This window comes from Eptesicus fuscus, chromosome 8 (assembly GCF_027574615.1).
Source record: "Eptesicus fuscus isolate TK198812 chromosome 8, DD_ASM_mEF_20220401, whole genome shotgun sequence".
Classification (NCBI taxonomy): Eukaryota; Metazoa; Chordata; class Mammalia; order Chiroptera; family Vespertilionidae; genus Eptesicus; species Eptesicus fuscus.
Genome location: NC_072480.1, coordinates 22,477,285 through 22,492,671, shown reverse-complemented (window position 1 = coordinate 22,492,671; position 15,387 = coordinate 22,477,285). Strand labels below are relative to the sequence as shown.

Below are 15,387 nucleotides of genomic sequence, written 5' to 3'. Positions count from 1 at the left end.
GCCGTGGGAAGCAGGGAGAGGAGGCGAGCCGAGCCTTGCCGGGCAGAGCTCGTCTGTGGAGAGAGGGCTGCTGGCGCTTGGAAGCCTCCGAGGTGCAAAACGCAGGGAGTGGGTGGGGGGTCCTGAGCTACCACGAAGAAATCCCAGCGCGTTTGCTCTTAGATCGAGCAGCCGGCACCGGAAGGAAACAAAGAACAAAACCTGTGCTAACTCCTCCACACGCAGAAAAGGAAAAAGCAAAAGGAGTTAAAGAAACAAAGGAAAGATTTCCTAATTTTCCTTTCTTGTTTTCCCCTCTAAGCCTTTCCACATTAAAGGGATTGTCAGAGGCTGACGTAGGAGCAGCGCGAGGACGCGGTCGCCATTGGCTGCCTGGCTCTGGTGATTTGCATATCGGCGGCTATAAAAACGGAGGCGGCGCGCGGCGGCGCAGCAGCAGCAGCTAGGAGGAGGGAGGGAGGTGTGCGGAGTGAGGGCGGGTCCGCGGGTCCGCCGCGCGTCCTCGGAGCCCGCCGGAGCCCAGAAGCTGCAGCCGCCAGACTTCTCCCGCACGGAGCTGGCAAAAGGCGCGCTCCGAGGAGCCCGGGACTCAGGTCCGGACCTGCAAACCAGAGAGGAATCTTTTCTTCAGCATTTTGGAATAGAACTTGGGGCTGGCGGCATGAGTCCAGTAAGGCGCGGGGGTAGACCCTGCCTCTTACCTTTGCAGCTCTTTAGCCTCTGCTGGGTGCTCTCGGTGGCCCAGAGCAAGACAGTGCGATACAGCACCTTCGAGGAGGACGCTCCTGGCACGGTCATCGGGACCCTGGCTGAGGACCTACATATGAAAGTGTCCGGAGACACAAGCTTCCGCCTGATGAAGCAGTTCAACAGCTCGCTGCTACGTGTGCGTGAGGGTGATGGGCAGCTGACCGTCGGGGATGCGGGCCTGGACCGCGAGCGACTGTGCGGCCAGGCCCCACAGTGCGTGCTGGCCTTCGACGTGGTCAGTTTTTCGCAGGAGCAGTTCCGGCTGGTGCACGTGGAGGTCGAGGTGAGGGATGTCAACGACCACGCGCCGCACTTCCCACGGGCCCAGATCCCCGTGGAGGTGTCCGAGGGCGCGGCCGTGGGCACACGCATCCCCCTGGAGGTGCCAGTGGACGAGGACGTGGGCGCCAACGGACTGCAGAGCGTGCGCCTGGCCGAGCCACACAGCCCCTTCCGCGTGGAACTGCAGACTCGAGCAGACGGTGCCCAGTGTGCCGACCTGGTCCTGCTGCAGGAGCTGGACCGCGAGAGCCAGGCCGCCTACAGCCTGGAGCTGGTGGCCCAGGACGGCGGCCGCCCGCCGCGCTCCGCTACGGCCGCCCTCAGTGTGCGTGTGCTGGATGCCAACGACCACAGCCCGGCCTTCCCGCAGGGCGCCGTGGCCGAGGTCGAGCTGGCAGAGGACGCGCCCGTGGGCTCGCTGCTGTTCGACCTGGACGCGGCCGACCCTGACGAGGGCCCCAACGGCGAAGTCGTGTTCTCCTTCGGCGCCCGCACCCCTCCGGAGGCGCGCCGGCTCTTCCACCTCGACCCGCGCTCGGGACGCCTCACCCTCGCGGGACCCGTGGACTACGAGCGCCAGGACACCTACGAGTTGGACGTGCGGGCGCAGGACCGTGGCCCGGGGCCTCGCTCAGCCACCTGCAAGGTCATCGTGCGCATCCGCGACGTCAATGACAACGCGCCGGACATCACCATCACGCCCCTGGCCGCCCCGGGCGCGCCTGCCGCCTCGCCCTTCGCCGCCGCCGCCGCCGCCGCCGCTGCTGCTCTCGAGGGGGCGGTCACGACCTCGTCTACCGGGCCCGGGACACCAGAGGCCGGTGCTATCTCGCTGGTGCCAGAGGGGGCGGCGCGCGAGAGCCTGGTGGCGCTGGTCAGCACCTCGGACAGGGACTCGGGCGCCAACGGGCAGGTGCGCTGCGCCCTCTACGGGCACGAGCACTTCCGGCTACAGCCGGCCTACGCGGGCAGCTACCTGGTGGTGACCGCTGCATCCTTGGACCGTGAGCGAATTGCTGAGTACAACCTGACGCTGGTGGCCGAGGACCGCGGCGCGCCCCCGCTACGCACCGTGAGGCCCTACACGGTGCGCGTGGGTGATGAGAACGACAACGCGCCCCTCTTCACACAGCGGGTGTACGAGGTGTCTGTGCGCGAGAACAACCCGCCGGGCGCCTACTTGGCCACGGTGGCTGCCCGGGACCCGGACCTGGGCCGTAACGGCCAGGTCACCTACCGGCTGCTGGAGGCTGAGGTAGGCCGCGCTGGGGGCGCCGTGTCCACCTACGTCTCAGTGGACCCGGCTACCGGGGCCATCTATGCGCTGCGCAGCTTCGACTACGAGACGCTGCGCCAGCTCGACGTGCGCATCCAGGCGAGCGACGGCGGCGTCCCTCAGCTCTCCAGCAGCGCCCTGGTGCAAGTGCGGGTGCTGGACCAGAACGACCACGCGCCAGTCCTGGTGCATCCGGCGCCGGCCAACGGCTCCCTGGAAGTGGCAGTCCCAGGGCGCACTGCAAGGGACACGGCCGTGGCGCGTGTGCAAGCTCGGGACGCGGACGAGGGTGCTAATGGGGAGCTGGCATTCGACCTCCTGCAACAGGAGCCGCGAGAAGCTTTCGCCATCGGCCGCCGCACGGGGGAGATCGTGCTCACCGGCGATCTGTCTCAGGAGCCGCTAGGCCGCGTGTTCCGGGCGCTGCTGGTCATATCCGACGGCGGCCGTCCCCCGCTCTCTACCACTGCCACAGTCAGCTTCGTGGTGACAGCAGGCGGCGGGCGGGGGCCGGGAGCGCCCGCCGGGGCCGGGAGCCCGGAGCGCTCTCGCCCGCCGGGTTCGCGGCTCGCAGCGTCCGGGTCGGCGCTACAATGGGACACGCCACTGATCGTCATCATCGTGCTGGCCGGGAGCTGCACGCTGCTACTGGCCGCCATCATCGCCATCGCCACTACCTGCAATCGCCGCAAGAAGGAGGTGCGCAAAGGGGGGGCCTGCCGGGAAGAGCGGCCCGGGGCGGCGGGCGGCGGCGCCTCGGCTCCTGGCTCCCCGGAGGAGGCCGCCCGGGGAGCCGGGCCCAGACCCAACATGTTCGACGTGCTCACCTTCCCTGGCAGCGGCAAAGCGCCCTTTGGCAGCCCCGCGGCCGACGCGCCCCCGCCCGCAGTCGCGGCAGCCGAAGTGCCGGGCTCGGAGGGCGGCAGCGTCACCGGGGAAAGCTCCTGTCACTTCGAGGGGCAGCAGCGGCTCCGCGGCGCGCACGCCGAGGTGAGGCCTTCTGCGGCTGGGCGCCCCGCTCCGTGCTCCACGGACAGGCTGGGGGAAGAGACTGGAGGGGTCTGGGTGGGCGTGCCAGATAGATGCCTAACCTGTCGCACGTATTTTTTTTGTTTTGTTTTGTTTTGTTGTTCCTTGCCCAACCCTCACCCCCGGTTCTCCCCCATCCCCTGCTGCAGCCCTTCCGCGGCGCCTCTGGCTTCGGAACGGAGCCGGCGCCCCCTGTGGCGGTGTGGAAAGGACATTCTTTCAACACCATCTCTGGCCGAGAAGCGGAGAAGTTCAGCGGCAAAGACAGCGGCAAAGGGGACAGTGATTTCAATGACAGCGATTCGGACATCAGTGGGGACGCTCTGAAAAAGGACCTCATCAACCATATGCAGAGCGGTGAGGACTCCTCTTTCCTTCCAAGTTCAGCATTCCTTCCTCTCCCTCCCCTTTTGACACTTACTCCCTCCTCTCAACCTCTGTTGCCCACGCCACTCCCTCTTCCCCACTTTTCTCAGTCCTGGAGTTCCGGACTCCGGCAGGCCCCAGACAATGAACTTTAAAGCGCACGGTTGAGGCAGCTTCACCGTTTGAATTCAGCACAGCCCCACCCTGGTAGGCAGAGGCAGGGGTGATGCTAGCGACCGACCCGGCCGGCTTTTTTGTGGGGGAGGGGGCTTTTGCTTCCAGCAAAAGAAGCTGAGCCAATTTGGAGTTGTGTGGCTTTACAGCAATGTTCCTTTCAAATCTTCAGTCACTGGCATTCATCTTCATGCAGGTTTTCCTTTTCAGCCACCCTAACCCTGTCTGACATACTGAAGATGGAGGCATACCAGTCTCAGTAATATTCACGCTCTCTCCCTCTCTCTTTTATGTCAGGACTGTGGGCGTGCACGGCTGAGTGCAAGATCCTGGGCCACTCTGACCGCTGCTGGAGCCCATCATGTGGAGGGCCCAACACCCAGCCCTCCACACACCCACCAGCCCAGATGTCAACCTTCTGTAAGAGCACGTCGCTGCCTCGGGATCCTCTGCGCAGAGACAATTACTACCAGGCCCAGCTGCCCAAGACAGTGGGGCTGCAGAGCGTCTATGAGAAAGTGCTGCACAGAGACTATGACAGGACAGTCACTCTGCTCTCCCCTCCTCGTCCAGCGAGGCTCCCAGACTTGCAGGAGATCGGGGTACCCCTCTATCAGTCCCCACCTGGCAGGTACCTGTCCCCAAAGAAGGAAGCCAATGAAAATGTGTAACCCCACGCTGCATGTCTTCACACATATACAGGTCACTCTGAGAAGCCCCTAAGTTATTGACCGGTTTCAGTGTTGTATATATAAATATGCAAGATGTGCCTTAAAATGAAGTTGTTGGGAGCTATTTCCAATCACATTAGTACTGTTTGGTATTTGCAAACAAAACAAATGTAGTTAATGTAATTTTTATGAAATGTGTGCTGTATTTAATTTTTCTTATCATGCTATTGACTTTAATTTCACTTGCAGCTTGACATTTTCTTAGTGTTTTTAACCTGTACATTGTGTAATGTAATGTTTGTATATAATGAAATTTTGTTATATTTTTATATAATAAAAGCTAAAGTGGAAGTTATTGCCAAAGGAAATGTCTGTAAGACAAAAAAACAAAACATGTTGGAATTCCTTAATGGAAATTTGTCTTTTACCTAAAACAATCTAGTGTTTGAGAAGTTTTGCCTTGCCAAGTATAACTTGTATATCTTGAGTCTGTGGTAGATTTCAAGTTCAATGTTATTTAATTACATTTGGTTTTCTGTAAACCGTGTCACTTATAAGCACAGTAATAAAGGATTTGTCATGTGTTTGAAGAATCTGCTAATTGCTTTTCGTGAAGATGCCTATAGTCAGATACAAATAATTTGAGTACCAAAATTAAATCTCAAGAAAAAAATTTAAAAAAAAACAAAAATAAAAAAAATTTAAACCTCGGATGGGCTGATTATTTGGGCACTATTAATGTTCACAGCAATATTAAACCTGTGGGATTCAAGTATTGGAAAACCTCATCAAAGTATTAACAATATTTGTTGATTTTGTAAAACATGTGCATCTCCATAAACACTAGGAACTCTAAAAAATTCCTGCCCTTGCTTATTCACTCAACAAATATTTATAGCGCATCTACCATAAAGTCAAAGAAAACTGTTTGGACTGTTCATTCACTAATTAAGCAAACATTAGTAGAGCTTTTACTAACCATAGTAACTCCTAGGAGCTGGGGTTCAAGATTAGGAAGATATAGTCCCAAGAAGCTCTTAGCATATTATGGATGTTAATATAAAAAAAGACACTCAAATTTATGTGTGAAATGACATGATGCTTGGAATTTGTTTTAAAATTTGCTAAATGAAATAAGATTGATAAAATATTGATCACTGTCAATGCTTGCATGGGTACATGTGTGGGGGGTGGGAGTAATTATACCAATCTATTTGTGTGTTTGTGTTTGAAAGAGTACATAATGGAAGGTTTTTGAGATCTATGCCTTATACTTTACACATTCATTTCACTTGAGATTAAAATGATAATAATGAGAGCTAGCATTTACTGAACAAGCTTTCATGGGAGTGAAGCTCCTTACAAAGCACTCTGCATGAATTATCTCATTTAATCCTCAGTCTATTCCCATGAGATGGGAACTATCATGCTCTCCATTTCACAGATTAAAAACAAACAGACCACACACACACACACAAAAAAAAAAAAAAAACAGCCACCGTGAGGTTAGGTAAAATGCCAAAAGTCACACAGGTAATAAGTGGCCAGAATTATTCCAGGCAAGAAAATAAAATGAAGCAACTGAAGTTTTTTGTTTTGGCCCTGGCCATTGCGGCTCAGTTGGTTGGGTGTTGTCCCATGCACCAAAAGATTTCCTCTTTGATTTCCGGTCAGGGCACATGCCTGGGTTGTGGGCTAGATCCTGGGTAGGAGGCATGCAGGAAGCAGCTGATCATGTTTCTCTCTCTCCCTGTCCCCTCTCTCTCTCTAATAAAACAACGAAAAATAATTAAAAGCTTTTTTGTTTTGTTTTGTTTTTAACTTGAAAGAAATAAAGTGTTAGGTGGAACAGTCCCAATGCGTTGCCTTTACTGCCTGATTATTGTTTAGCCCGTTATATTTATGACGTTCCTGTGTTCCTTTATTACTAATTATGGCGTGTGAGGCACTGTAATGAACAGAGGAGCCCTCAAAGCTGCCTGTTGAAGTCATAATTAAAACCAGTGGTGGCTCCAAGCTGAACAGCAGGGCGGGCACAAACAAGTGCTTCGCCACCCACGGCCTATGAAAAGTTTGGTGGTTTCTACAGGCAACTGAGCTGAACCTGTGCCTGAGAAGCTCGGACTGCCCAGACCTCAGGTTCCAAAAGAAAACATTGGATGTGGCCATGTTATCAGACAATTCTAGAACCTGATGACCAGGTCCCTGGGGAGCGGAGCTCCCATTCTCGTATATAAAGCTCGCCCAGCTAGTGTGGCTCAGTGGTTGAGCATTGACCTAACATCTAAATCTTTATTCTTGGGCAGTCCCATCAATTGCAGAGCAGAAGAATTAATAATCCCACACTGCAGTCTAAAAGTGTCCAATCTCTGAAGGTGTGTGCCTGCTTTAGTCCTTCAAAAGTAAAATAATGTCATTGTCATTACTTTACTTTGTACTGTGCAAGCTATTTCATTATTCCAAAAATTAGGTTTGCAAAACCTCTATGACTTCATTGTCATATTTTTCCCTTAGAGAAATGGCCATTAAAAGACCTTATTTTTGCTTGGGACTTAAAAAGTATCGAACACACTATTCAGTACTTAAAAAGTATTTTTGAAAACATAATAAAAGAGGGGGTGCATGAGGCTCTTCTCTTCTAGCGGTCAGCAGCAGGAACCCTCAGAGAAACAGGAGCTATATAAAAGAGGCTTTCTGTTTTTCTCCAAAAATGTTTATTATCAAGTACATTTTAAAAAAACATATTTCTTTATTAAATTGAGATAATATATATGCAGAAAACATAGGCCAATGCCTGGCCTATAGTTATAGTCATTAGATTCTCTCTTCCTCTTTCCTTGCCTTCCTTTGGAGCCAGTCTTTACCAGAACTGCCAGTGCAGCCCCACCCACTAAGGAAGATGAAACCAAGATGAAACAGATTGAGGAAGTCTGGCCTTGCTCTCACACTGGTTTGTTCTCTTCACTTCTTCCACTTTCACTCATGTATAGTCAACACTGTACAAACAAGTGTGCTAAAGTAAACACCACAGGCAAACTCAGCAGGCTTAGACTATTATGATGGAACCACAAATACCTCTTTGGAGATACTGACAACCTTTGGGCACTTGGAGAAGTGGGAAGGCCCGTGGAGAAGTGGGAGGTCACCTTGAAAGGGAAACCTAAAGCCAGACTTTATCTATTTCATATTTTTATGTCTGGCCCCATTGACTTGGATGTCCTATGATACTTATAATAAAATATCCATCAAAGAAACCACTTCAAAAAATTAAAATATAAGTGGTTTCAACATCTATTAAAATTCATTGTAAAATAGAGCAAAAACAGGATGCATATCTCCAAATACAAATATATATATGCACAAGGAGAGAAAATATGAAACATATACACTGAGTGGCCAGATTATTATGATCTCTGAACGCATAATAATCTGGCCACTCAGTGTATATCCTATATAATAAAAGGCTAATATGCAAATTGTCCCCTCGACCAGGAGTTCGACCAGCAGGCAGGCTGGCCAACTACCCATGTCCCCTCCCCCTGACCAGGCTGGCCAGACCCCACCCATGCACGAATTCATGCACCGGGCCTCTAATCCTACCTAATAAAAGAGTAATATGCAAATTGACCGTACCTCCACTACACTCACAAGCCACGCCCACCAGCCAATCAGGAGCAAGTATGCAAATTAACCCAACCAAGATGGCTGTGGCCATGGAGAGAGCAGGAGGCTTGGGTTTCCCCAGCAATGGAGGAAGCCAAGCTTTCCACCTGCTCTGGCAGGCCGAGGCCTCCACTCAAGGCTACAAAGTTTCAATTATAGAAGATAAATAAATCCCAACAAAAATGGCGGCAGGCAGCCATGGAGCTGGAGAGAGCAGGAGGCTTGAGTTTCCCCCAGCAATGGAGGAAGCCAAGCTTTCCGCCTTCCCTGGCCTGCCTTGGCCTCCACTCAAGGCTACAAAGTTTCAATTATAGAAGATAAATAAATCCCAGATACCAGGGCCTCTGCTTGGGTCACCTGGGGGCGTGGCCAGCCTGCAAACCACCACAGGCCCCTCGCCCAGGCCACCCCATGCCCCAATGGAACCCACACCCTGACCCAGGACACCCTTCAGGGCAAACCAGCCGGCCCCCACCCGTGCACCAGGCCTCTATCCTATCTAATCTTATCTAATAAAAGAATAATATGCAAATTTACCATCACTCCAACACACAAGATGGCTGCCCCCATGTGGTCAAAGATGACTGCCCCCATGTGGAGACAAGATGGCCACCACAAGATGGCCAGCAGGGGAGGGCAGTTGGGAGGGACCAGGTCTGCAAGGGAGGGCAGTTAGGGGTGATCAAGCCTGCAGGGGAGGGCAGTTAGGGGTGACCAGGCCAGCAGAGGAGGTAAGTTGGGGGCGACCAGGCCTGCAGGGAAGGGCAGTGGGGGGGGACACAGACCTGCAGGGGAGAGCAGTTGTGGGCGATCAGGCCTGCAGGAGACGGCAGGTAGGGGTGACAGGCCTGCAGGGGAGGGCAGTTAGGGGCAAACAGGCTGGCAGGGAAGCAGTTAGGCATCAATCAGGCTGGCAGGGGAGTGGTTAGGGGGTGATCAGGCTGGCAGGCAGAAGCGGTTAGGGGCAATCAGGAAGGCAGGCAGGCGAGCAGTTGAGAGCCAGCAGTCTTGGATTGTGAGAGGGATGTCCAACTGCCTGTTCGGATCGGGCCTAAACAGGCAGTCGGACATCCCTCAAGGGGTCCTAGATTGGAGAGGGTGCAGGCTGGCCTGAGGTACACCCCCCACCCCCCGTGCACGAATTTCGTGCACTGGGCCTCTAGCATATATATATGTATGTATATGTATATTGAGTGGCCAGATTATTATGCGTTCAGAGATCATAATAATCTGGCCACTCAGTGTATAAAATCAGGATGAGTTCCATGGTATAATTAGCTAAATATCTGGCTTATTTCACTTGGCAAATATAAGCTTTTATCATTTAAAAATTCCATTTTCGTAAACAAGCATATTAACTGTAGTGAATTCGGTAACAATAGGATAATTGGAATGCTGTAAGTTTTGAAAGCAAACAGAAGCAAAGTAATACAATACTCAATGGGCAATGTGCTTTGCAAGAACTCAAAAGGGTTTTGAAAATACTGTTTAGTTTTTCAATAGCTAGGCAGTAACTCAAGAGAGTATTTATTATTCCCTTTCTTCAGAAAAAAAATAATCTACAAGGCAATTTACCCACAGGTTTAAAGTCATCTAAAATGTGAACAGCACGTAGGAAGAGACAACAGGCGGTTCTAAAAGCCATCACTGAAAGCACTGGAGTAAACTTGCTCTTGTAGCAGGGGTGGGGGTGGGGGTAGGGGTGGGGGTGGGAGGTTGGGTGGATCTTTGCTCGTTAACAGAGTACAGGTTTGGCCCCCACAAAACTTGTTTAAGGAATTTCAACATGTCAAAGTGAAGCCTGCATAATTTAAAACAGAATTTGGGAAATTTCACTTGCCAACTCAGTATGACGCTAGACAAGATCACGGATGTCTCAGATTTAGCATGTCCAAGTCAAAATCATCCTTTCTTCTCTGCCACCATTACTCCCAAAACTACCTCTCTGGCAATTGTTTTAAACTCAATTAATGGGACTGCAGTTTTTAGATTAAACCAAAAACACAAAAGTCATCCCAAGACTTCACCATAGTTCTTACTTTCACTCGTCAAGGTCTATTTTCTACATACTGTTTAATTGTCCCTTACTCCACTATGGCAGATATGACGCTCTGCCCATGTCCCCACTGTTGATCTCTGAGTTCACCTCAACTGCAATGGACACTTCCGGTGACATGATGACAGCCTCCATCTCAAGCATCTGTGTCTGCTGCTTGAGACTTGCTGAGGACTCGGGGTCCCACCAGAGTTAGGGCCACAGAAGCTTGTTTGGCCTGTGCACAGAGCAGTCTGTACTGGGGACTTAAGACCTGCAGAGCCATCCCTCGGCCAATTAGGGGCAGGTGTTGGTGGATAAATACTCCAATTTTCCCATCCCTTGCAGGAACAATTTCTATCTCTTGAGGGTTTCAAGTGAATTTGAGCCCCACTTGCCCACAGCAGCGACCCACTCAGTAACACCCTCTTCATCGGCTTTCCTCCCTCCCTCCCTGCCTCACTTTCCTCACTGTGCTTCCTGGGATGCCCTGCCCCCAGGTCCTTGTTTCAGTGCCTGTTTTCACAGAGACTATCCACATCAGGATGGCTGCAAAAGAACAAGAATAAGAATAAAGATGTCATTTTTTTTAGGGATTACTGCTTTCCAGGCACTGTACCAAGCATTTACAATTAATTTTTCACAACCTTCCCAGATAAGTACTCATTGAACCATCTTATATATGGGAGAGTGAGACTGGGAGAGGTAAGGTAACTTGCCATAGGTCACGCAGTTAATATTAGAAGGAACTGACATTAAATTCATGATCTGTCTGATACAGTATAAGGCCTACCGCCTTATTTAAATTTTTATTGCTTCTTTCCTGGTCTCTAGCAAAAATCTCCTATCTGCCTTCCCTGGAGTCACCATTCCATCCTCCACACTGCTGCCAAAACGACCTTTTCTAAACATCTGATCTTGTCACTCTTCTGATTAATACCCTCATAACTTCCCATTGCCTTTAAGATAAAGTCCACAGTGCTGTCCATGGCATCCAGACTCTTCTTGCTCTGGCCCCTGCCTCCCCCGACAACTTCCCTACCCACAGGCACACCTGGTGCTTCAGCCAGAAAGATCTACTTGTGTCTCGATTCCTCATCCTGGTCCTTCTGCCTGGAATAACATTCTGTTGCCTCTCGCCCTCTCCTTACCCCACCCTTTCTCTTCTTCGGCCCTTTATTCTTATCCTTTAAGACTGCTGAAGAATCACTTCACCCCCTCTTTCAGCCAACAGCCAAACAGGGCAGAGTGCACCTCCTGTGTGCTTCCGTAGCACTTACCAAACTGAGGGTAATTGTTTTTCCACTTACCTGTCTCCTACAGTGACCCATGAAATCAAGGACTGCCTGTGTCCTTCATCTCTCTATCCCTACCACCTGCTACACTGGCTGATACATAATAAGGATTCAATAAAAGCACTTGCTGAATGGAATGATTCACTGAGCCAAGCACTAAAGGTCATGGTTACACACCATAGCCAAGAGACTCTGTATCTACAAATCAACATATGTCCCCACAGAGAATTTGTGCTAAATATGCCTCCAAATCAAACATGACCAATAGATTTCAGCATCTCATCTACCCTAGCTAGCCTAATGACTCCAGGAGTGCTTGGAGGATGCAGAATTAGCATCAGCCATAACCTTATCTACCAAAGGTTAAGGCCTCCTCATCTTCCAGTCTCAATGCAGCAGCATCTTTTTAGACCCAACTCAAGAGATCTTCAAAAATCTGTGGGCACCATATATCTAGAGATGTGATGTGGTCTAGTCCATTTTGGTATCTGAAGCCGCGTGGCTTAAATAATCCAAATAATTGTCAAATCTTTGCTTGTGTTCTTTAAATACAACAAACCATTAAGTTGATGAAAGTACCAAATTGCTTTCTATGCTAAATGTTGAACATTAGTCTCTTATCCTATTAGGACTTTGTCTAGTTTGCCAAATCTTCTTCCTATCAATTCTAGGAAAGTCGCTGTAGAGGGGTGAAGATTTTATTCTAATGAATGTCACTAAAGCATCAGAGAAAAGGCTGGGCTGTTGGAGGTGATGGGTAAGTGGGTAGGGATAGAGTCTCAATATTATTCAGCAACTGACTTTCAGCTACCACTTAACTAGTTGTGATTAATTCTGCTTATTTGCCAAAAGCCCTCAATCTTCCGCCTCATTGGAGGTCTGAGAATTCGGAAGATGCCGAAGTGCTAAGGACTAGGTCAGCATCCTCCTGTGCTAAAGAAATTTGATGTCATCACTCTGTCCTGGTGTCCCTCCCTATATCTGTGGAGGGGCAATTCCCAGGCTATGTCTGCATATGAAAGTTAGTCAAAATCACATTCTACATGTAACTACCTAGATATTTTCAGGAACCCATATGGGACTCTTAAGTCCTGCTCTACCTGATTCTCAAATGATAGAAAGTTCCGCACGATAGCTTTTATTCCAGTTGGCTTGTAAGAGCACCCTCCAGTTTTCTGAGAAGAGCCATAATAATTCCTGCTTTTCTGGTTGGATGCTTGGCTGATCTAGGAGACTAGGACTGTCATTTTCTCCTTGTATGGTACAAAGCCCAACTCCTGTCCCTGTGACAATTGCCTTTGATTTGTGGTAAGGTATTTTCCAAAGCACGTTTTAAAATATACTGCTCACCCTGACAGCCCTCTGAGAGCAGATTATAAGCAGGCCCATCTTACGGAGAGGGAAACTGAGTGCAAAAGATTATCAGAAGCAGGTAGTTTCCCAGGCCTTTCTTTCCCTACCTCACCCCTCTCTCTAATGCTTATTAAATGGAGATATTTATTCAACATAAATCTCCAGACTTAAGTTTATTTAAAATTATTAAGAATTGAGTCACTGGGGTTGTGTTTTGGCCACTCTCCTGCATTCACTCACCCAGACCCATGTTCTAGAATACGAAGCTGCTATGATTCATTTCTGCTCTTCAACTTCACTAATCAGAGAAGCCCATTGCTCTTGCCATGAGCTGAGTGATATAACGGAAATTCCTAGGCTGGAGGCATTAGTTTCAGATGCAGCTAAAAAAACAACAATTGTCCGGCAATCTGACACGGTAGCTGTGAAGAAGTAGAGGAAAAGCAGAGCAACACGGGGTTGTTTGTGCTGTCTCTTACTCCTGACTAGGGACACAGAGAACTGCCAATTGGTTTGACCAAGTCATCCGTGTGTGCACTGCTTACGTAACTCCAGCCCGACAAGGAGCAAAGAACAGGCGTGGGCAGTGCAGGGACAACCAGTTCATAAGGCCCATCAAAACCCCCATGAATGCCGCTAGACTGGAAAATTACAGTTTCCAAAACTCCTCCCAAAAAGAGTCCTGCATGAGGTTGGCATGTTAGGGTGGGGAACCTGAGGTGGGGTGGGGAGGCCAACTGCTAACCTGCCTTTGGAGCATCTGTCCATTAAGTGTATTGGATTTTGTTTGCTGAATGGGGCTGGCGAGTTTGAGAAAGCTGAACTACTGGGAGGAGGAGAGGGCAAGCACCTTTTCCTGCCCTTTCCTCACTGCCATTCTTCAAAGTAAGTGTGAAATGAATATTTAAAAGATTTAGGCTTAGGCGGCCTAAATCTTGCTTGTAATGTTTTATTTCTTTTATTTAAATAGATCTATAATAAATATGACAAAACATTAACATTTGTCAATTCTGGTTGGTGGGGCACACGAATGTTTGTTATTCTTATATTTTTTCCACTAAAACAAAAGAATACAGCTTTGAAGAACCACTCCATTTATCAGCATGCCCAAGACTCCTGTAGGTCTTTACCCTACAGTATTATCACTGCACTTCTCTTCCCCAACTGAGCACTGCTCTGGGCAAGATAAAGATCAACGTAGGAGTGGTGACCATAATTACAGATATAAAGATATGAACATATGGATTTCCTGGTCAGAGAAAAGCCTATGAGGATCTGGGATACAAGAATAGTGCTTCTGGCAGCCTATTTCTCCCCCAGGAACCACCTCTGGGTCAGCAACATCATGCACAGCTAGCTCATGTGAAGGGCATGTAGAGGAGAGAGAACAAACCAGGGCACTGTTTATGGGCTCTAAGAGAGCTCAGGATGGACCTTCCCAACTGACGCCTCTTTACAAATATTGGTTTAATGATGTCCACACCCAGTCTAGTATGATCATGGTCCTGCAAATACACATGGTTTATTTTTATTTTGAAGGACCTTATCCTTTTAAGCACCAAACATCTAGGGAAGAGACAGAAAAGGACATTCAGATTGTGGCTTTTGGTAGACCGGAGAGAGACTGTCTGTGGATCTACTGGGTCTGGGTGTAAGGTTTCTGGATGGGCTTGAGATGGTTCTTAGAAGGTATAGGGTTAAAGATGTGGTTCTCAGAGTATGGTCATTGGACCTCTGGGGGCCCGCTAGAATCTTTCAGAAGATCCACAAAGAAAACTATTTTCATAATAATACCAAGATGTTATTTGCCTTTTTCATTGTGTTGACAATTGCACTGATGATGTGAGAGAAATGGTTGGTGCAAATACTGGCACCTTAGCATAAACCAAGACAGGGGCACCACTATATCCTTTGCACTTGCAGAAAAAAATGTCCTCAAGAATGACCTTGAAGAAGCAGTCACAATTGTCACACTTATTAAATCTTGACCATTGGGTATATGTCCTTTTAATATTCTGTGTGATAAAATGGGAAGTACGTATAGAACACTTTCGCTTCAAAAAGAAGTATGATGATGATGATCTCAAGGAAAAGTAATAGTGTGATTAAGTTGCAAGCTGAATTAGTTGCTTTTTCATGGAGCACCATTTTTACTTGAAGGAATGATGGGCAAACAAACTATGGTTATTCACAATTGGGTATTTGGCAGACTTCTCAAAGATGAACAAAGTGAAACAACTGACAGACTTTGTTTCAAATTTAAACTTTCAAGCTAAATTAGAATTTTGGAAAACCGTGAGCTTGACAGCTATCCAGTACTTAAAGACTTTTTAAAATGAGTTTGGTAGTGATATTAACAAATGTCAATGTTTCAAAACTTAGATGATCTGCATAACACAGTGAATCAATAATTTCCAAGTGATCAATGGCATTGATCACTTGGCGTTGATGTTCGTAATGGTTGTAAATTAGATTCTGTCATTTCAGATTACT

The 15,387-nt window shown here is 49.0% G+C and overlaps 1 protein-coding gene across 2 annotated transcripts; it reads left to right on the top strand.

The window, feature by feature from the left end:
- The first annotated feature begins 661 nt into the window (after positions 1 to 661).
- Positions 662 to 5,188, top strand: PCDH8 (protocadherin 8). 2 transcript variants are annotated; one of them, XM_008145532.3, is made up of 3 exons: positions 662 to 3,007; positions 3,487 to 3,694; positions 4,175 to 5,188. In XM_008145532.3, exons 1-3 carry the CDS (start codon positions 662 to 664, stop codon positions 4,546 to 4,548), a joined length of 2,928 nt encoding a protein of 975 aa, XP_008143754.2. In that variant the 3' UTR covers positions 4,549 to 5,188. The 2 variants fall into 2 exon arrangements, with proteins under 2 accessions (XP_008143754.2, XP_008143753.2); XM_008145531.3 differs by having other exon boundaries at positions 662 to 3,298.
- Positions 5,189 to 15,387: the final 10,199 nt, after the last annotated feature.